The 23,618-nt window shown below is 41.0% G+C and overlaps 1 protein-coding gene across 2 annotated transcripts in view; it reads left to right on the forward strand.

Annotated features, from left to right (window-relative positions):
- Window positions 1-22,839, forward strand: part of LOC108889527 (metabotropic glutamate receptor 7) — a 96,724-nt gene extending 73,885 nt beyond the window's left edge. For both annotated transcript variants that reach the window (XM_051071290.1, XM_018686037.1), the window contains 5 exons: window positions 351-551; window positions 6,814-6,953; window positions 10,611-11,546; window positions 18,084-18,336; window positions 21,710-22,839. In XM_051071290.1, coding sequence (XP_050927247.1) covers window positions 351-551; window positions 6,814-6,953; window positions 10,611-11,546; window positions 18,084-18,336; window positions 21,710-21,759 — 1,580 coding nt within the window. In that variant the 3' untranslated portion in view covers window positions 21,760-22,839. The remainder of the gene's footprint in view (window positions 1-350; window positions 552-6,813; window positions 6,954-10,610; window positions 11,547-18,083; window positions 18,337-21,709) is intronic.
- The last annotated feature ends 779 nt before the right edge of the window (window positions 22,840-23,618 follow it).

A 23,618-nucleotide genomic window follows, 5' to 3' on the forward strand; every position in this document is an offset into this window, starting at 1 on the left:
TCATCACCTTGCAAATGGGACAAATGATGTCCATTTGTTAGCAGCCAATTACTTTGTAACACACCACAGTAACTCAATCTGAATCTGCTGTATTTGTCACAAACACTTTGTCTCACAGCTCAGCTTGATATCTTCCACTAGGGAATTAAAGGCGTCTTCTTATTTCCTTTGGTACTTTGGCCCTTTAGGTCTAATTCCTTCAAAATCAAAACTGAGCTAACTGGCAGGAAAGTGCTAAACTGAGGAATAAAAACAAAGCTGGAGATGTTGGGGAGCGCTGAGAGAACGTCATGTCTAACAGCTCATGGTGTATTTGGCTGTTAGTCCTCCTCTTCCTTCTCTTCCCTCAGGCCAGGAGCGCATCGGGATCAACTCCAAGTACGAGCAGGAAGGGAAGGTACAGTTTGTGATTGACGCGGTGTACGCCATGGCCCACGCTCTCCACAACATGCACAGGGACTTATGCCCCGATCATCTTGGCGTTTGTCCACAAATGGAGTCTGCGGAGGGAAAGACTCTGCTGAAGTACATACGTAACACCAGCTTCAACGGTGAGTGACACTTTCTAGGAGTCTACACAACAGATGCCTACAGAATGTGTGGGTAAGAAAAGCAAAATTGTGTATGTTGTCTACTTTAGTTTTGGAGGACATTTTACACCTTATACTGACTCTAGTGAGCAGGTTAAAATTAGATTACTGTCTACTTATCATCACTGCAGATATACTCTATTCTGTTGTTTTATTGAACAGCATGAAATGTGTTTTGTCCATTAAGTTTCAAGTTCTGTGGTGGAGGTACAGAATAATGGCGCATACTTTAGATTTGAGAAATACTAGATGGAAAATGAGTAAGACGAAGCACTGATGTTTTGTCTCACGGTGTTTGAGCTTATCTGAGGCTACTGACCCTACTTCATTAGTTAAAGGAACACTTTTGTTTTCTGGCCAAGAGTCATGTGAGAGGATGGAAGCCACATTCACATCTGTATGGTAATATGCAGCTGGAGCCAGCAGCTGCTTAGCTGAGCTTAGAACAAAGATGGAAAAACACCTCTAAAGCTTGTTAATTAACATGTTATCTTTTTTTTCTTAAATCTGTACAAAAACCAAAGTGTTAAAATGACAAGTTATGGTGTTATGTGTTATTATTTAGCCATTAGCAGCAACCTCTCTGCAGGTTGCCTGGCATCCGATCCTGCACATGACCCCTCGTGAAATGTTAAGTCGTTGTTTTTACTAGGGATACACCAATATATCAACCGAACAACAATACCAGCTGATATTTGCCTTGTTGACTGCCATGCCGACTGTACCAACTCCTCTGTTTTTTGCAGTATGTGCAGTTAGTTGGGGGCCACAATTTAAATTTGTGTTTGCTTTCATTCATGGTTAAAAGGCACCACAACACTTTCTGGATCTGTGGAATATTTTGAGCCAAAATGATATATTATGGGTCTGCCAGTACATGAACCTCTACATAATTCAGCCCTGTGCGGAAATTGATGTGGAAGATACTAAACAATTAATGGCAAATAGCTATTAATGACAAATGCTCTGAAATGCAGGACTGAGTGGAGGGAGGGAGCCAAATGGGAGACGAGTTTAAAACAAGAGAAAACCTTTGTCATTACTAATGTACTGGCATGTATGTCAGCCAGTGATCATTAGAGGCTCCTCTGAAGTGCATTGTGTCTTCACAAAATGTTCTAGATAAGATTCAGCTATTAAAAAAAAGGATTCAGTGGAGTCTTCTCTGAAAACTGGCCTACTTTTAGAGGTGGACCCGGCTCATTTTGTTTCTTTTCTTTAAATAACAGTGTGCTGTGATGTATTTTGATGCCATATGAGGGTCATACATATACTTGTATGGGCTTTACTGGAATAGACATACAGTATTAATGATTCACACAATGTCCTTGTCTTTTATCTCCTTTCATTATTTATTTTTTGGCTATATTTCCAACACAAACTTGCAAGGAGAGGAAAAATCGTACGTCCTTGTCTTGTCAAATGAATGAATGAATAAAATAACACAGACGCACTATGGCCAGTCTTATAATCTTTTCAAAAAGCTTTTGCTACTAAAAATAGCAACACATTTTGAAGGACTTTTGTCATTAAATGTATCCATTATTCAAAAAGAACAAAGCGTAGGCAGCAGAGATCAAGTCATGCTGTTTTTTTTTCATGAACCCACAAAACATCTATAGTGCTGTTATTAATTCACATGGGCAGAATTTGAACAATTACATTTCTAGTCTGATAATCAGACTTATTTGTATTTCACCTAATTATTCAGTTGGAGACATCTGGTCATCTTAGCCAGTTTCAAAACAATCACTACTGAGTCTCCTCAATGTAATTTTCAGGCAAAACAGAAGCTCTGATGAAGTTTGCACAATAATCGATTGCCTGTTACATATGTGCTTTCCACAGTAACTTGTAAGGATACATCTATTCTACATCACGTTTGGGGTTGTCTCTACATCGATGTTATTAGAGAGAAACTCTAGGCTTTGGGTTAGCCTTTCTTCTTGGGTGAAAATAGCCTTTTTCTCTATGTTTTTCTTTTCTTTGTTAGTTAAACAGCTCTTTGTATTACATGCCCTAGGCTATCATCTTTTTTTTTCTTTTATTTTGTAATTAAATGCTGGTGTCTGTATTATGTGTTTATGTGTTTTTGTCTCACAATGCCCCTTTTCAGTGCTTCGAGTTGAAAATCAAGCATTTCAGATTCCACTGTAAGATACAAAGAAAACACTAAAGTCTAAAGTTTGGAGGTTATGATATTGATATATAATTTTTATCACTATGAGTTGAATCAGAATTACTTCACTTAATGCTTAATGGTTGAATCAGCCTATAAAGGATAAAATGGTTCTTACTTGGCTTAAAAAGCAGGATACTCAACCTGGCCTACTTAGAGAGACACAGTTGAATGATGAACACATGAAGCTACGGAATGAATGGATTGGACATGTGGTTTACCCCTCCTCTTGCAGCACTGGTACACAAAAGTCTGCCTTTCATAATAGAGAAGGTCATAGCAGTTGAAAAGGGCTCTTTCCTTTTTCTTTTTATTCTGAGAACACTTGTTGCTTTGCAGTATCTATGCACTTATATGAATCATGGCTTATTGTTGTCGTTGTTGTCATTGTTGTTGTCGTTGTTTTTCCTCAAACAACACCAGACCTCCTTGAATCACAAAAAAATCAGGCTGTGGCAGTGATTCAAAGGTCTGGAACCTGCCTGTGAAATTTTATTACCAGCTTTATATAAAGGATGAAGCTCAAATCCCATGAAAAGACCGAATGCATTAGTCCATCTCTCAGTTTCTCATCTTTCTGACCTCCCTACCCTGTCTGTGGCTTCCATTTGCACTGAAGACAGAACTCTTCACAAATACATCACAAATATCTGAATCATTTTTTATTCAGTTTTTATTCAAGTTATTCACTAAGACAAGCTAATGTTACTCAGGGAGTAAATAGTGTTTTGCTGGAGATTATTTTCAGCAGCAGTTTAATACACAGGTGGGTGTGGGATTGACTTATAATAAAACAGTACCCCTGTTCATCTTAATAAAGGAACATGTCATCCTTTATTATGATGTGTGTGCAGCTCACTGATGTGTTTTAATATTGTTTTTGGACAACAGTGGCACAGAGGAAAAATATATACTATCAGGCTTTTGTTTCATAGACAGTACTTGCTGGTATTATCATCATTATTTGCTTTTTAGACTGGATTTGTTAACAAAAGCAAGAAAGAATAACAGTGGACTTATGCTTTTGCATATTTTAAGTATAACAAGGGACATCATGCTCCGATCCACAAGAAGACTGTGCTCCAATAATGTATATTTCATATTTTGTTGTCACTAGTTCAGCGTGAGCATTGCAGCAGTCACCCTTTACAATTATTTATGTACTAAAATGTGTGAAAGCAAACTTCTGTCAGTGAGCTAAAGGCTAAAGAGCTGCCTGCCTTTGTCTAACACTGTCGCTATGGCAGCAGTGCAGAGTTCCAGCAGGCAAGAAGCCCTCGGATTTTAAGGTGGAACTAAAGGCACGGAATACATGCAGTTGCCTGAGCAGTGTTAAAAAATTTCAAGGAGACCTTAACTAAGTGCAGATTCATGCATGGGATTGAAAATCTGCTGTTCAATCTCAATAACCATCTGGGATTGTGCTGACTTTTCTGGATTTCCAGCTTCCACAGAACCATTTACACCAGTAAAGGCTCTGACAAGTCAAGTCAAGTCAAGTCAAATTTTATTTATATAGCGCCAAAGACGACAAAGAAGCAGGCTCACTTCACCTGAGTCAAAAGTAAGATCTCTACCTCCTCTATCTCCTCTACCTCTTCCTCTGCTGCTGTGATATTTTCAAACCTTTTCACTGGCAAGTTACAGTTGTTCTGTTGTTGGCTCCGCCAGGCATATCTCACTGCCCCTTATTGCATTTAGACTGGAACCACGCACATTATACTGTGTTTGTGCCGCTGCTAATGTATGTTTGAGAGTGAAGGAGTGTAAGCCTCCTTTGTTGATCTCCCCACTGTGCCGGAGTCACAGAGCTAAGGAGTGAGAGGCAGAAAAAAAAAAAAAAAGGAGGAGAGAATAATGATGCGAGAGAAACACAGCAGTGGATCCCCAGTCCACCCACACTGCTCGGCACAGCACAGCAGCAGTGCACTTTTGTCATGTCTTAGTTCAGAGCCACATGCAAATGCATAAATCTTTCATCTTAGACAGCGCTCTCACTAAGGAGTCTACACAGACCATTTTGTTCCCTTGAAAATATCAGCCAATAGAAAAAATAGAAAGGAATTTCTAATGCCTTTTTATCTGCACACACAGAAACACCACTTAATTATTTGCTCTAAAGCTGAAGAGCGCCAAGTGCCCAATCACTCATGTCACTTTACTGAATGACTGTGTGTTTGTGTATTTGTGTAAGCCTTATTTTTATTTATTTTTTTATTTATTTTCTGGGGCGTGGAGTGAGAATGGTAACCCTGTCACAGCTATTGCTCACAGGAGTCAATACCTTGTCAACATCTTTATACGCCATGTCAACAAGCCTGCTGCCTGTTTGGTGGAAGCAGAAGTGACAGGACGGTGACTGCCACCCACCGAGTTCTAGTTGGGTTTTCATATTGAGAGAGTTTTTGCTGTGGGCTTCACGAGTAGAGTTGAATTAATTCTGAACACCCATCCGGCTTCATTTTTTGCGCCGACATGTGGATGCAGATGAATTGATGTTCTACTTTTTAAATGGAAAGACAGATGGGTCAAATGACTCCAGTGGTGCCATTACCGTATTGTTAATGTGGAATGTGTGTGCTGTCACTTTGCATAACAGCAGATAGTGAGGGATTGGTGGCTCTGCATCAACATGGAAATGGCCACTCATAGTCTTATCAGCTGACATTTGTAATGCACACTGGTGTCACAAAGTCAAAAAGGAAAATTTAGCTACTTGTTCACAGTATTTTATTAAAATGGCCCCTTATTCTCTGGCCTGAAATGTGTGGGGTTTTTTTTCCCTCTTGCTACCTCTGCCTCTCCTGTTTTACAAGAGTCTTTTGCCCTGAAACTTTTGTAGAATGTTCAATGACAAATGTCCTTGGAAAAAAAAAAAACTGGAGGGAGATGAAATTCCCTTCTGGCTGAAAACGAAGGAAAAGGTGCAGGGGCCTTCCATCCCAAAAGCCACGAGCTCTGTTCTAGATACAAAAGACAACATGTTCCCAAAAGTGTTTTGGACACATGCTCCTGGTCCTTCTCTCTAGACTTTTTATAGCCAGAGCTATTAAAGTACTTAATTCCCATGCCAAGTGTCATCAGACTCCCCCCTGTCCTATTTCAAAAATGGTACCTCCATCCATGCTGATGAACTGCTGTATGCAGTGCCAAGGTGAATAGACTTGTAAAATGCAGCAGTTCCTCATCCTTTCCCAGCATTGTGGGATGGCAGAAATGACCTCATCAACAATGCAGGCCTCATGTATAAAATAAAGTGCAACCATTTTTCCCATTAATGCCATTCAACGCTCTCTGCTGTGAGGAAGATCTCATGTTGAGTGACATCCGCATTAACACACCACCTTGCAGGCACTTTGCCGTCATGTTCGAATTATTGAGGCGCGTGTATCCGCCGCAACTGACAAGCTTGAGATCTCGCACAAACACACATTTTTTTAAAAAAACCTCTTTTTTTCCCCTCATGCATAAAATTTCAGGTGTCCACAGTCCTCTCTAAGCTAATTAGTGAAATCTTCAGGGCTCTGCTTGAGACAGGCTGCTCCACACTGAGAGCAGATGGGGACCGTATGATGCTTTGGCTGACCTGTTTATCCTCCCTGCATCTCCTGTTGTTGTCCGCTGTGTGACTGAAATGCATTACTTTCAACCTGAGGAAGTGCACGCTCATTTTAAAACAGCAGTCAATTTCTGGTATTAAAGCAGCTGAGAGTCTGCGTGTCTAGGCCGTGTTTTGAATGTGAAGATAGATTCCTCTGGTGGTCATTGTGCAGCCATGATGATGCATAGGAAGCAGGTGAGGAGGTGCTATATTGGTCGGTGGGGAGCTTGCCTCCCTGTTCGTGACTGTCGTGAAGGTTCAAGATATAGGTCAGGGTGTTTGGACACTCCTTTGTGTGGTCCATGTAGGCCACTGCACAGTGAGAGGCAAGGGGTTAAAAGTTCATGTTTTTCTCTTATCATAAGGCGTGCTGTGCCCTGTCACACCAGTGTCTAACACTTCTCTATTCTGCTGTCCTTTTGCTGCATTTTCTCTCTGTACAGGCAGCGCCGGCACCTCTGTTGTGTTTAACAAAAATGGTGATGCCCCAGGACGCTATGACCTGTTCCAGTTCCAGATGACCAACTCCTCCACCCCAGAGTATAAGATGGTAGGACAGTGGGTGGAGACCCTCCAGCTCCGGGTACGACACACACCAAATTTCAAATGTTGCTTGTATGCTTGTATCTAAACAGGATAGCTGCACTCAGCTATGCAAAAGATTTACTAGTGTGAAGGCTTTTTGTGTTTTCCAAAATTGAAATCTCTTGTGTGACAAGGGGGTGCTCATTATTTGCATTTCAAATGTGGAGAGAACTCAGGTGCAGGCGTGTTTTACTTTCAGTCTAATTGATGTATTTTAGGTACAGATAATGAATCTGTTAGTGCAATTTAGCAAGAAAAAGAAAGTGTTACTCTTTACCCAGCAGATAAATTCTCCAAATTTCTTCAGGTGTAATATTTTCCTCCAACAACTGAATGTATAAACATGTTCACACACACATTTAGTTAATGTGTTGCTTACTAATGTAATCCATTAGTTAAACATATTCTGCATTCCAACATAAAGATACTTTTAGACTAATAAAACAAGTGTTTATATTTGTACTTAAAAACAGGTTTTTCTCAAAGGTGTCCCAACAGCTGCTTTTAAGAAGAGAAAAATAAAACATGCAATTAAACCAAGTCAAGATTTTAAAATCAGTGTGAAGGGGGATAAAAGGTGGTAATTTTAGTCTGTCACATTTAGTATACTATTAAAAAAGGTTTGATATGTTGGGGCAGGACTAAAACATCAGAATTTGAGTTTTAAGAGTCCAACATTAAAAAGAAGAAAGCGAGGCTAGCTCTTGCTCTGTTGTTGGAGATGACTCTTCTCCCACCAGATAGGTTGGAGGACTGACGGTGGAGGAGAGTGGGAGGAAGAAAAAGAACATGTTTTTAACCCAAGTGTCAGCCCATATATGTTCAGTCTTTGGCAGCAGAGAGCTGCCAAAGATGTTGATGTTGTTAGAAGCTGACACCTAAATACACACCTCCTATGTTACTCCTGGCGCTCGGCAGCTTTGCTGCACGTTGTACTGTACATGATGAAATTCAAAATCTATGATCACATTTTATCTGGTGGAATTTAAAGTACACTCCGGAGCGCCGGATAGATCATATGAAAGCTTGTGGTACTTTACAGGAAATGGGAAGGATTTTAATATAAGAATATGTGAAAGTTTGATTTATTTGACATTTTTTGGCATATCCAAAAGATAGTAGAACCCCTGGGATAACAACATGGATGAGGTGTTTTTCATTTCATGGGACTTTTCAATAATTTTAATTCACCTGCAAAAAAGAAAAAGAAAAAAAAAAAGTCTAATATAGTATTAGGTGCAGAGTTGGCTTGAAATTACCCATACTGATTGACAGGATGAAACCTGAGCTGAAATTTCTATGTATTTCTATGTATCTCAGATTTAAAAAAAAAAAAAAAAAAAAACATTTACATACAGATGAGTTAACATTTGCATAATGGCTCTCTGGATCACAAGAATTAAACCCAACCGAATGGAATTGATAGCACAGGTGGAACAATGTTTGTAGCTGGAGATTTGAGTTTCATTCTGTTTTAGTGTGATTACAAACAAAATGCTGTCACAATACAATTATATTTCAATGAAAAAGGTATCACTTTGTTCACTAACACATAAAGAGAAATCTAATTTAAAGGTTAACCTGGAACGAGCCATCCTGATACACTTGGCGATCATCGATAAATAAATTCAATGTTGCGCTGTTCCAGCTCACAGAGGCTCAAATTATCTGTAAAATTAATAAGTATAGCAAAAACCCAAATGAAAACTATAGCAGCCGTAGGGGTCCAAGGTGTCAAAAATCTTGCTTCTGGTCTCCATGGAAACAGAGCTGTTGGTCTCATTACTGTTTCCACACTGTGTGTAATCGGGAGGTTTTCCAGAGAGCACCATTCATTGTCCAAATAACAAATGGCACCTTCATGCCCCCAGATAAATGGCAGATGATAATCCACCCAGACACCACAGAAACAACACATTTGTCATACAGGTACACACAACACAAACACACGGTGGATGTGAGTGTGTATGTGTACGTGCCTGCGCACGTGTGTTTGCTGCAAAGCTGCAGCCAGTATCTGCAATTATCGGCAGTTGCCACATTTGGAGGAGGCTGTGCTGTTTGTATCCTTAGCTGGACTCATGTTATATGTGATGGTATTTGTACCTGGTGAAGTTTGTACCTGCTGTTGTTGGTATTTAAGAGTGGCTACACTAAAAATCTTGTATGTTGTGTGTGAAATATGAAAAAGGTATGGTCCTGTGCCAGACTATTTCTTGGAGTCTTCCTGGAGTCATGTAGTCACCGTGACATTGCCAGCAGGCAGCCAGCAGTTGGTTTTTGTATGGATTAATCACACGGAATATAACACTCACTAATTAGTGAGTTTTAGAGGTGCTGAGCCAGGCTAGCCGTTTCCTCTTTCTTCCTATCTTTATGCTAAGCTAACAGTTTCCTGGTGGGAGCTTTGTATTCAACAGACAAATATGAGAGTGGCATTGATTTTTCTCATCTGACTCTCGGCAAGAAAGAGAATGTGTTTACCAAAATGTCAAACTCCTAATCCTTCAAGTCTGGAATTCACTCCACACACATCAAGGCTTAATGTAAACAACAAATATCATCACTAAAATTAATTTGTGTTCATTTTCAATATAATTTTATGCTATGCTGTACTGATTTTAATGCAGGCAGTTGAGAACTCGTTCTCTCAAAACACCTTTTAAATCTGTGATATCAACAGTTTTAGAGGACAATAAAAATCTGTTTAATAATTTCACTATTAAACTGATTTCCACATTTGAATCCTTTTTGTTTGTTGAACTCCAGTTTATTTATTTTTGGTTACTGGCTGATACTGTATACTTCTGTGAATCTAAACCATGCTGGTGTATCTTTAATCTTGTGGTGCTTTTAAAGCCACGGATCAGTACACGTTCATAATAAATCAAAAGCTCAGCTCAGATCAGAGTTTTATGAAAGCATTTTTAACGCCCTAACAAAATATGTAAGAGCCTTAAAAAATTCCATTTCATTGTGACTTTTTTGGGGGGCTAGAGTCGAACGTCGAAACTATAGTTTGAGCTTAAATCATGAAACACCTTCGGGGCGTCTTCAGATCAGAGTTCCAGATAGTTCTTCAGCACGTCCGTCTACTGCACTCTTCATTTTGATGACAAAATCATAAATAGAAATAGCTCTACAAAGTCTAAAAGAGGCATTTTGCCATCCCATCCCATTCTCTTTCCTTCTCATCACATATTTCATACCTCACTGGCTCCTGTATTAAAACATAATGTCTTTTGCATTTCACATTGCTTTATTTTTATTTCACTGAACAAAGGTAAGCTCTGTTGCCATGGTGATTTCAATTACTTTCAAGTATTAGAAAAGGCAATCCCTCTAAGAAATTGGCAAGAGACATGTTGCACTGTATTAGGTTAATCGTTTTTTGACTATGTCGAAGTTTCTTTCTTTTTTTTGTTGTTTGCTGTTTGCAAAGATTGCATTGTACTTTGTTTTTTGCAAAGAATGTCACTTCATGTCATTCATAACACAGTAATTAACAGCTAGTTAATAAGTTGTGTTGGAGCAGTATATGAATGTTTCAGTCATTTTCTCTAGCCCACATGGTTTCTTATGTTTAGTGATATCTCTGGCTTATCTGTCTGTTGCTAACCTTGTCTTCCTGTGCTGTGTGTCATCTCTCTCCCAGCTGGAGGAGCTTCAGTGGCCAGATGGGGAGCAGGAGGTGCCCATCTCAGTGTGCAGTCTGCCCTGCAAAACTGGAGAGAGGAAGAAGAGAGTAAAGGGCATGCCATGCTGCTGGCATTGCGAGCTATGTGATGGCTACCGGTACCAGTATGACGAGACTTCATGCAGCCTGTGCGCCTATAACATGAGGCCCAACCCCAACAGAACCGCCTGCCAGCCCATCCCAATCGTCAAGCTGGAGTGGCACTCCCCTTGGGCAATAATCCCCGTGTTCCTGGCCATGCTTGGCATCATCGCCACCATCTTCGTCATGGCGACCTTTGTGCGCTACAACGACACACCCATCGTGCGGGCGTCGGGCCGAGAGCTGAGCTACGTGCTGCTGACGGGCATCTTTCTGTGTTACATCATCACCTTCCTCATGATTGCCAAGCCTGACGTGGCCGTGTGCGCCTTCAGGAGGATCTTCCTCGGCCTGGGCATGTGCATCAGCTATGCCGCGCTACTCACCAAGACCAACCGCATCTATCGGATCTTCGAGCAGGGCAAGCAGACGGTCACGGCCCCGCGCTTCATCAGCCCCACCTCGCAGATCGCCATCACTTCCAGTCTGATCTGCGTGCAGCTGCTGGGTGTGCTGGTGTGGTTCGCTGTGGACCCACCAAACACCATCGTCGACTATGATGAGCAGAAAACCATTGATCCCATGCTGGCCCGCGGAGTGCTGAAGTGCGACATCACAGACCTTCAGATAATCTGCTCACTGGGCTACAGCATCCTGTTGATGGTGACCTGCACCATCTACGCCATCAAGACAAGGGACGTACCTGAAGACTTCAACGAAGCCAAGCCCATTGGCTTCACTATGTACACCACTTGCATAGTCTGGCTGGCCTTCATCCCGATTTTCTTTGGCACGGCCCAGTCGGCAGAGAAGGTGAGTCATTTCTTTCTCCTTTGCTTTCTCTCTCTCTGTCACCACCCTTCTCTTTGTCTGTCTCTCTCCCTTCTCTTACAAATTTCCCTTTCATTCCTTCGGCCCTGTTTTTATCATGTCCAAACACATGCGCATATGCATATTTGTGCAAACACCCAATGAAAACACAAACAGTACATGAGGGGAACTCATATACACATGCACACCCATGTTTAGTGACTGTACAAAGTCATTGGTTCATTTTCTTTTGATTTCATATTCACACGGTTCCAATGTGCATGGAAACCCACACCAGGACCACCGCAGACAGAAATAGGCATACAAAGGAGGAAGAGTTGATGTTAAGCACCAGAATCCTGAAATGCCTGAGGAGTGATATGGATTGAGGCGCCCGCAGCTCCCGATGCCATTATCTTAGCTCTCACACCTAAGGCTCAACATACACTATTATGCTTTTTTCTGGGAAGAGAGACAAGCAGGTTGAGGAGGTGGAGTGAGAGGAGGATGAGGAGCTGGTGGAATAGGAAGACAGGCAGAAAAGGGTGGGAGGTTTTGGGGGGGGGCTAAATAGAAGTTTGATTCAACACATTCCATCTCCTGACAGCTGCGCTCCATTCAACAAAGTATTTGACATTGGGTGCTTCTGGAGTTGATTGAGAATATGACACTTTGACCTTCTGTGCTAGTCATTGCTTATCTGGCCAGCGCTGGGCAGAATACAGATGCATTCATCTGCCGGACTCATGAGCCACTCGTGCTACTTGGCAGGCCGTGCGTACAAGACAGAGTGGAGGGGAAGTTTTCCACTGACAGAATATCGATGCAGACAGGAAAGTGTTACTCCTAACCTTTTGAGAGGCACACCGTTCAATATCCTTCCTGCTAAGCTACTGCATGAGATGGATCAGAAACTGATTTTCCTCATCTCAATTTGCTGCTGATTTCATAGATGAATTACACCCTCAGCAGCGATTAGGAGTTCATTATGTTACTCGCGGCGACTGGCGAGGCAGTAATGTGTTTATCTTTCCCCTTTATGCAGTTAACCATTTCTTCACACCAGCGCATGCCTTACTCTCACCTCCAGTTCGCGCCACAGCATCCTGGTGTAATGGCCTTTGTGGGCGCATTTCTGTTCACTCCCCACCCGCTGCTGGTGAGAAGTGCCTTTGCATGTCTTGATAAAATCCTGCAAAAAGCTGCAGTGTAGTTAAGGTGAAGTGAAGCTTACGTTATCCATCATTTCAGCTTACTTATGCTTAACACGCATTCCTCACATCTGTTCCTGCTAAGACTGTATTACTGACTTGTAAGATTCCTGAATACTTCACTAAAACAATGGTTGGGAAAAAAATAGCAAAAAATTGTGTCATTAGATGATAGATAAGATTAATGCTGTGTGTGTTTGTGTGTAGATCTATGTTTGGACAAACTATTGGAGGCAAAATGTGATGCTTTTGTATATACTCTTTTTAAATACCTTGCCCTCTTTTGTTTTTATGTGCAGATGTGGCTAAACACCCACGCAGATTTGAGTAATCTCTCTCACCCCAGGTTGTCCAATATCAAAAGATTTATGAAAACACTGATGATATGATGCCAGCTGCCAGTGATAATCCATCTGCCTGTTTGACCTCATGTTATTCTGTTGCATTGTATCGTAACTGACGTTGTGACTGCGCTGAGCAGAGCTTCTTCAACTCGATGCCATTCAGATGCCCTTATTTTTCCACACCTGTGACTCCCTCCCTCCTTCCTCTGTTATGCCCATTTAAACTCATGTCGAGGGAAGCCATGCAAAAACTGTGACAAAAGATCACAGAGCATCCTCCCCGCCCCTCGTGCACCTGCATGTGCTCAGTCAACTACTCAAACACTCTCAATTTAATGACTGTGAGAGTCACCAGCATCCAAATTCAGCTGTCCTCAGGCTGAGAGATCAACTGACTTTTGAAACAAACTCCAGGCCTGCGAGTCACTTCAGACAGCTTTTTGGATAATCAGACAACAAAGAAATGTTCAAAATAGTGTGAACAATACACAAAAACCTTTTTCACTTGACCCTAAATTTAAAGGAACTTCCAAATAGATTTAAGGGATGCTGTCAGTGAACATGAGAACTCTCTTATTCTGTAACGTCTTTGACCAAAAAACACAACATTCCTTACAGTTGAGAAGTGTAGGATGATGATATAATGAAACACTTTCCCTGAGGCAAAGACACTTTCTAGTAAAACACCCACAAGATTCAGTCACGCTTAAAAGAGAACTACATGTCATGAAAACTCACATACTGGACCTCACTACATGTCCAGAAACCACTTAGGCTCTTGTAAGATGTCTCCTGTACCCACATGAACTCCTTGAAGACGAGCCGTGCTGCCAAGTATCATTAGCAATGACTAACGATACTTGGCGAAAACTTTCTCATTCCATCTTTCAGCAGGTAAAATGAAAATTGCATCTTCTAATCCTCCTGTCTCCCCTACAAAAAACTGCATTTGACAGGAGTTGGACCTGACACTTATTGCAAAGATGTGGAGTGCTTCGAAAATAATGTGAAACTCCCCTGCCTATCAGTTGTTTCATGCTTGAAACCTTGAGCAGATTGCACCAGAGGAAGACCGCGGGCAAAAAGTTAAAACTGGTCAAGTGTACTGCAAAGACAGAAAGGTTGTAGTTTTTATTTGAAAAAATACTTACTGAACATCGCTCAAGATACCACGACCAATTTATTTATCAAGGGGGCGAAGGCATGACGTCACTGTTTTACACCACAACTCTCTTTTGTGTGTAGGTTTTTTATGTGTATAGACAAATATAAACTTACACTTGCTTAAAGTTATAATAAGGTTCTGCGTGCCAAAGTATAATGCCAAAATTAATTAGTATTGTTTATTTATTTGCATGTACAAATTTAACAAAACAAAATGAAATTAAATGTGTGTGTACAAGAAATTCTAATGACTCAAACAAACTTACGAAATAATTTAAATTAACTAAAGGAGAGGCACAATTGGGCAAATTATAGAAAAAGCAACATGACAACCATGTAATTAAACAATGAGCAAATAAAACAAACATAATATTGCACAAAGAAAATATAATTCTTTTTAATTAAGTTATATTGAGTTTAGAGGAAAGTTTTTTGAGTGTACGCAATCTGGTGATCCTATCTGGATAAATGAAAACAGATACTACAGCCAAATATTGATAATAATATTGGCTTTTTGAAATACAGGTTTATCTCCATGACCTCGCCCTCAAACAATAATGTGATCAGGGTTTAATTTATGACTGCTGAAATTGTTGCTTCTGACAGAATCACCACTGTTGCAAAGAGTCATTTTCTGTGTAGCACAGAAACCATAACATTGTAAGAACCTTTCTCCAAACACAGCATGTGTTCTTCTCTGAAGTCAGCCACCAAAATCACTATGTTTTCGTATCTTTGGACCTGTAGAACGCTTCTAAATTTTGGCCAAGGTCTGGCCAGTCAGAAGTCATTTCCTCCACTTGGATGATTGAGCCATGATCAGAACAATGAACAAAACCCAGCAAAGCCAAAACAGTGTCTTTTCCTCAGATTGCTCAAATTTTTTCTCTTCATCTACCAATCTTGATGCCCAGAAATGTGGACCTCCTGTGCAGAGTCAAAATGAAGGGAAGGCCATCCACACACAAAAGCGGTGCCTCCAATGTGGAATAGGGCTTTGAGGCACAAAGCCAGACAGAGTTATTCATGACATGAGCCGCGTTAGAAAGTAGGCCACCCAAAACAACAAGAGACATCCAGGTAGTTGAGGGGAGACTGCAAATCCTCTGGATCCATTATTGAAGGCATTCTCTAATGGGGCAGAGAGCATCCTAATTGTCACTTACTGAATCAGTTCCTTATCGCTGTGTGCATTTATACTACTCAACCATACGAAACTAAATTGCCTTTGCAGTAAGTATATCCCTGGTGGGTATAATTATGAGAATTACCCTCAACAGCTTTTTGTCTAAATGGAAGACATGTCATTTGTTGTGGCTGGATGTTGGCATTCAGCTTGTCAATGAGATGTAAAATTCAAACTCAACTGTTTGATTCCTGATGAGGACATTAATAAATCATTACCGTGGCTATAAATAGAGGGTTGCCAAGCAGTTGTGAAAATGACTTCATGTATTTATTTATGTTAAAGCAACAGGAATTAATTATGAATGTTCTGTGACAAGTTAAACATTCGAGTGGTGGGTGAGAGGGGCTACGAATTTGGGTCAAGCTCGAGAGGCACAAAGAAAAACCCTATCTCAGTGATTAGAGACAGTGAGAGGAAAGGATTTGGTTTGGTGTGTTTGTGTGCACATACAGGCAGTGAGAGCCTATATACCTACATGTGTTTTTCTGTATCTGTATGTGCGTGATGAGTATGAGCACCTAATGCTTATTGTGCACCTGCATAGTCAATAATTCAGTTCTGATAGGGTCAGCATTGCAGCGTCTAAGGTATCAGAATCTCATTAAAAGCTTATTCCAGTCGTGTTTAGTTGCTCGCACCAAACTCTGTAGTGTTGCTATGGATACCAGACAGGTTACCAACCACCAAACATGGAAACACAGCACAGGGCGGAGATTCTCTGGTGATTATATTTGATGCCACGTGTACGCCTCGCAACCCCTTTGATCACTTGCCCCAATATCTAATCACAAAGGCTGCAAATTCACACGGCTCAGGTTCTCCAAGAAGGCACAACATTTCTGTTCTCCCCCAGCTTAGAGTGACAGAGAACAAGAGTGCACTGAGAGCATTGTGATATTCATACAGTTATTAATGCATGGTGCACCAGCCAGATCACTGCCTCTGACGCTGCTCCACGGAGAAACAGGAGGGGATGGAGAGAGAAAGAAGCGGTTGTGTATTGGCATGTTGATGATATCAGGCATCCTGAATGACTAGTGGAGATTGGAAGACAAAAGGCATGACTGGCATGTAAATGAGTCCGTCTTGTATGAAAGGAATTACCATTAGTCGTGCTATTTACCAGGAAAAACTCTATGCAAATAGTGACATTTCTTCCTCTCAGTGAATCGGCGAGCATTTTCACTGCTCTGCATATACATTGCGGTGGCTAATGTGTTTACAGTTGTATACACTCCCTATCCACATTACCAGTGGCTGACTGGAAAGTGCCATGTAAGTGACATCTGATGCTCTCAAGTGCAGTAGATTAGTGAAGAGGCTTCGGTGATGCGCTCTTGAAACAATAATGTCCCCTCTTGAAGTGATTCTTTCTCCTTCAAGACCCTTAAATGAAACAAGAGGCTCTTGCGTGTCTTGCTGAATTACTGACTTCACTACCTCTTAGTGAAATCACTACCTTTTCATGAAGTCACTATGTAAAATTCACGTTAACCTGAATCATAGCGTGATCTGGCTTATGTAAGCTTCGCAATTACAATTTGACAATGTGAAAGGTGTTACATAACCTCTGAAAAGCAACGCCGCGGAGGAAGCATATAAAGAGACTGTACCGGTGTAAGGCTCACATGAATGGCAATCTTGTGAATGATCTTACCACTTAACGCAGTGAGAGCCTTTCACAGGCTGCACTCCACTGTGTGCAGAGCCAGAGAAAAACAAATGCAGACCTGCTGTATATTGCAGATACAGTGTTCTTAGTCGATGTTCAGTCTTTTATTGTATTTTACATTAAAACAGGCTCAGCTACAAGAACTGTTAGTGGAGGAATGAGTATCTTTGAGGGTATAGATTGGTCTGATGAATACTTGAGTGGTGAGATAAAATGTATGATTTGAAGGGAAAGCAAAGGTGACTGCAGCACGTCACGATCTGTCAATACAGCCGAGTTTCCAATTGAACAGACTGGAGGAGAGAAGAGGCCATTTGAAGACATTTTGATAAAGACCATGGTGATGCTTCTGCTATTGTCATTAATACGCTTGAACCGTCTTTGACTTGAGTGAGTAGCTGCAGGTCAGGCTTTAATAAATGCTGCTGGATTATGTTACCGTGCGCATGGCTGCTCCTTTCCCCACAGCTACACACAGCAAATATGCAGACCATCTACGTATCTGATAATAATGTTAGGTTATCAAAACAAGAATATTGTCATTGAATTAAACCATCAGTTATTATCAGGGAAGTTTTGTGTTATATTAGTGTATCAAACAGTGATGTAGGCTCTTGTGTCCAGAGAAATTTCTTCATTCTATGATTGAAAAAAGCACAATGACCAATGAACTTTTTTTGCTGGATGCTCATATCTTGATATCAGGCAGTGGTTATTATTAGGTTTTGCCTCATCACAGTCCTCTACAGTGTGACAGTTCTGTAATTGACTGCAGATGTTAAGCCACCATAGTTGTCTTGTCTCTCATTTTTCCTGATAAGGGTTTAAATGCTACTCTTGGCTTATTTGTCTTGCCTTAGAGAGATGTCCATACCACATACAAAGGAAGTGTCCATTTATGTTTTCTGCTCTTCCAGTCTGGATTAAATTCACTCTCCACCTGTCTGTGCTTCCTTCCAGCTGTACATTCAGACAACCACCCTGACCATCTCCATGAACCTCAGTGCCTCAGTAGCACTGGGCATGCTCTACATGCCCAAGGTGTACATCATTATCTTCCACCCTGAGCTGAACGTACAGAAGAGGAAGCGTAGCTTCAAGGCTGTGGTCACAGCTGCCACAATGTCATCACGTCTGTCCCAGAAGCCCAACGAAAGGCCCAACGGAGAGGCTAAGACTGAGCTATGTGAGAACCCTGCTGCTGACCCCATGAGTAAGTATCCCACTGGGCCAAGCCTCAGAGCCACATACATATGCACCACAACCCATACTCATTCAAGTTAATGTTAAATCACAAGGCTTAAAAGATGATTAGAATGATAGAATTTAACATTAAAAATAAAGTTGTAACACTTTTTAGTCTCCGTGCAATATTTCACATTTATTGACAGAATACAAACGTTTAACAAATGTTTTATTAACACACTATAATCTAGTTATAAGCAGCTATGAGGGCATTTCAAATGTAAATTATTTGTAGTAACTCTAACTCACCTTATGAAGTTATATTTTATAAAACTACTATAACTACCTGTTTTATCAGTTGTCATTGTTTAGACACCAGCCTACACTTGTGGGAATTATAGTGTTTGACAAATACAGTAATAAACCCTTATATATTAAAATAATAATAAAACACCAAATGAATGCTTTCATATGTTAAACATTACATCTATGAAAGCTAGCATCACACATACACACATGAATTTAATATCAAGTAATTTTGAGTTACAGAAGGCACAGTCACTCTGTCTGGTTTGTTTTCAATGAGATAATAAAGCTTTTACAGAGAGGGCATAATACAAACCATAAAGACCCAGATGTGAGATCTATATATTTATATATATATGTATACTGTGAATATATCTGTGCAATGGAGGCTTTGGTTTTAAATCTTAATTTCCCTAGAAGAGCGAATGAGATGTCTCTCTTATTCTTTCTCATATCTTTCTCATGTTTCCTTTCTTGACTAGATTCATTCCATTCCAGCAATTTAATTGGGTAGCTACTTGGGTAAGAAGTATGTATAATGTCCTATAGAATGGACCCAGTTATCTCGCTTCCTGATAAATGGCTAGACCTTTAGCAGAAGTGCACAGCAGAGAGCATGAGAGAAGATGGGGGACTTGCTCTGTGAAGAGATTTGAAGGAGCAGGGCTTTGTTGCCGGGAATGGAGGGAGATAATCTGTCTCTGTAGCTGTGTGTTACTCATACCACCCTTCATCTGAAACAGTAAGCATGATCCTGTTAGCAGAGATAATACTGGGTATTAGTACATGAGTGGGGAAGCCTACATACCTCCATAGTTAGGTGATATAGTGTTTGTTTTGGGTGGGCAACACCAACATTAAAAATGGTTTTAGAGAAGAATGCGTAAAAACTGAATTTATTTATTTAGTTATTTATTTACATACAGTCTATGTTTTAGACCAGTGTTGCCATGGAAGCTCTTTGCTCTTCTCTAGTTGTCAGGATGAAGACAGAGATGATTGACAGCTCATGCAAATCACACATCACAGGCTCCAAAGGCCTCCTCTCCCACAACGCTTCTAATCACGTAGAACGATCATGGCACCCACAGGTGCACCAGCCCCTCAACCCCTCTTTGAATTATGCCTATGAGATGACAGATTTTCCTGGGAATTTCTCCAAACACCCAACACTTGTCATGCTCATCTGTCATCAGCCGAACGAGCTCGCGTGTGCACTGTATGTGTGTCTACGTACAACTGTGTGAGTTCATCTGTGTGCAATTTGCGACGTGTGTAACAGTGTGCGACTGAATGTGCGACTTACGCACGTATAAGTCAGAGAGCTGATGCAAGTGTATCAGGGGATGGGGAGAACGTTTCCTTGCCAGCCACACATGTGGCTCATTGGGCACATACATATTCTGCATAGAGGGTAAAACCTTAACATCTGTCGCAGCAGCACATCAAAAGTCCCCAAGCAGGGCATACGGTCTCTGGGAGGCCCTCCCAAAAGTGCACCGAGTCATCTGTTCTGTGTGTCTCTCACCTTCTGTCTCTCCTACATGAGTGTCTTCTCGCCTCGTCTCTCCTGCCTGCACACTCTCTCCTCCTCTTGCCCTTCTTTTTTAGCAGCAGTGGAAGTGACATTTATTAATGGCGAATTTATGTGCATGACCGCCCCGAAACCTGAACTGTGCCTCGACCATCCCTGGAGACTGTCCGTCAATTCCTGTAACCATCAGAGCGCCAAATACCTCCCTTTCAGGCCTCATCAGCCCCGAATGAGATGACTCTGAGTGATTTATAGGATTAAGAGCATTAACAGTTCTGCAGATTTCCATTGGTACTGATACAGTGTGATATCTTCATGATTAGGCCTCTCAGACAGGAGGTTTCACCCTGTAATTCAGAGATAGTGATTGATGGGTGAACGATTCACTGCTCTATACTGTTTTTTCCCAGATATAAATGAACCAAAACAGGCATGTGAGGAAGCTCTAATGCTTTTCAGATTGAATTCGTTTCATTAACAACAAATGCTGAGGTAAGAAAATACAACCTAATGAACATCACAGCAAAAGATAAGATATGTTAAGGAATGGGACGAATAATCAGCTATCACCATTAAAAATTTAGACAATGGTGTAGGTACATTTCTCAATTCCAGACATGTAAACACACACATATAGACAAACAGCATCTCACTCAAAAATGATTGCTCTTCCTGAAGATTGTTTATGGTTTACCAGCAAGAATCTGTTGTACATTTACTAATGTTTTATTCATCATACTTGCTGGCCAAGACTACAAAATGCAGCTGTAAAGAAATGGTGCGACTTTAATTGCGTAGCCCATGGGAGTTGGTCGGCATAGCAACATTAAAGCAGCAGAATGAGAATTTACAGCAATGTCTGTGATTAAGAAAATGTGTGTTGACCTTCTCCACAACGCAGAGAGGACGATGTGTGTACAGGAATACACACCCTTGTACTTGCTGTCGGTCCCCCGACTGCTCTGACATTTTCTCGTCCCAGTCTTAAAAACCACAACATCGCACCCCACCAAAATATCAACCAAATCCTTATAATTCCTACCCAAAAACAGCCTATTAAAAAAGTCACGATGAGCCAGAGTGACCTCAGTTCACCAAAAAAAGATGCTTCACTCTGATGGTTTGAAGCTCAAATTGGTTCTCATAGCGATGGATATATACAGGAGGATACACAAACACACACAGCACCTAGGCACTCAGCCACATTCAGATATGTTTCCATGGCAATCCAGACTGGGATCACATTGCATGCCCTAGCATTTGTTCGGTGCCCACTTGTGTGGTGTTTGTGTTTTTTATCACTAGTTAACATCTGAAAATAGAATCTCAGGCTTTACATGGGGGCATTGTGAGTTGAAATGGATACGCTGGGCCAGAAAATGTTGCCGCTGATTGCACACAGCTGATGATAAGAATGCACGGCACAGCAGGCCGAGTTTCCTGAAGCGGGTGTTTATATGCCTCTGCTTGCAAATTTTAAAGATGCATAAATATTTTTCTTCTTTTGTTTTGTCTCTCAAAGTAAATCTTTTTTTTTTTTTCTTTTTTACTCTATTCTCAGGTCAAGCAACCAAGAAAACATATGTGAGTTACAACAACCTCAGGATCTGATCAGCTTGAAAAATGAATGCTGTTTGTCCTTTATCTGTGATTGAATAAAAGGGAAGGGAGCAGTAGCGGAACAGAGAGAGACAGACAGAGACAGGAGAGAGAGCGCAGGCGTCCCAGCACCACCTGCAGTACCTATGCACTCCAGGACTGTGGATAGCATCCAACCTTCATCCAGACAATGATACATGAGTCCTGACAGAAACTAGCACAGCTGTAGGCCAGCGTGGTTGGGCCTCCACAACCAGACTGTAGGTTTTAAGCTTGTGTTGTTGGCCCCCTTCTCTCTGACAGAGAACAACTTGCCTGCTAAAAGGGGTCACTGTGGAAGAGGACAGTCACAAAAAAAAGAAAAAGAACAATGGATCCGCTTTCAAGATATTTTCTTTTGAAATGTCATTAAAGCCATATTCTCTTGGGGTTCCCATTATCTGATTTCTGTTTTGTATTGTTTCTAAGTGATTTTCTTCTGTGCCTCTTTTTCTTGAAGTTGATTTAATTACCTTGAACAGCGAGCTCTGCCACATACAGTATTTTTGTTTTACTGAAATCAACTCAAAATCCGTCCCAGATGATTATTATGTTAAGAGTGATGGGCATTGTAAGTATATTTTATTTTTTTTGTAAATATTTGAGAGTATTTTCATGTTTGGAGTACAAAAATAGATATCCAGTCTTTGTTCAATTGGATTTGGATGGTAATGAAAAGCACCACAAAGTGTTCACTTTGCATGTGCCAATGTATGTCTGTTATATTTGATGTAAACAAAAAAAAAAAAAAGAGAGAAATAAATTCTGAAAATGATAATGAGCTTCAGCATCCTTCTGCAGTTTGTTTTCTTCACCAAGACTAAGCTTCATTAAATAACAGAATATGGCTTTAATCTGTTGTTGAATTGACCTCGCCCCCCTTTCCCCTGTATCTGCAAGCATGTTTGTTTTACATAGTTTCGTACTGGGTACATTGTGCCTAATTATGGTGTGGGAAACATTAATATCGGAGCAATCATGCAAGTATGTTGTGATATCTGTCAAAATATGAACATGTAATAAAATCATTTTGTTAACTTTTATACAATTAAACCAGGCAGCATATCATAGTTATTTCTGTGCACATGCATGTATGAGTGGGCATGTTTGTGTTTTCATACACAGAAGTAGAGGGTCCAGCGTGTTTAAAACTGATGTATGAATAAGTACAATTAATCACTTGTTGTTTATATTGGGGGGGGGGGGGGGGGGGTCCTGTAAACCGATGGAAATGTCACGCACTTGCATTTACTGTCTCGTGCTATGACAGGACACATTAGGGAGCTCACTGAGCAGTGCTGTCACGCAGAGACGAGACCCTGCGAGAGGAGAGGATGTCCATTCAGCTGGCTCCCTTTACTCACCCCTTTTGCTCTTTCTGTCTCATCCTGTTGTTTCTCTCTCTTGCTGTTGCTCCTTCCAGAGTCTTGCCACCAATCCCCCCCCCCCACCACACACACTACATGAATAATATAACATGTCAGATCAATTTGTCCCACTGATGACCAAGGCTTTACGAGCTAACTGTTCTTTATTCCTGTGCCTGCCTGCAAGCATAATGTTACTATTTTCAATATTGATTATTATATAAAAACATGAATAGGCCACGCATGAGAGACTTCTGTTTCTTCATCCGGTATGCGTCTCCCTCCAGGCTGGTACATGGGCAAATGATATACGACCAAGAGATGCTGATTCCTCTTTTCTGTTTGTGTGTGTGACTGTGTGTGTGTGTGTGTGTGAGAGAGAGAGAGAGAGATAGAGAGATGGAGAGAGAGAGGGAAAGAGATCCTTACCCACACAGGTTTTCTGTTGTTTCTCTTTCCATTTGT

The sequence above is a fragment of the Lates calcarifer genome, linkage group LG6, assembly GCF_001640805.2.
Source record: "Lates calcarifer isolate ASB-BC8 linkage group LG6, TLL_Latcal_v3, whole genome shotgun sequence".
In the NCBI taxonomy this organism is placed as follows: Eukaryota; Metazoa; Chordata; class Actinopteri; family Centropomidae; genus Lates; species Lates calcarifer.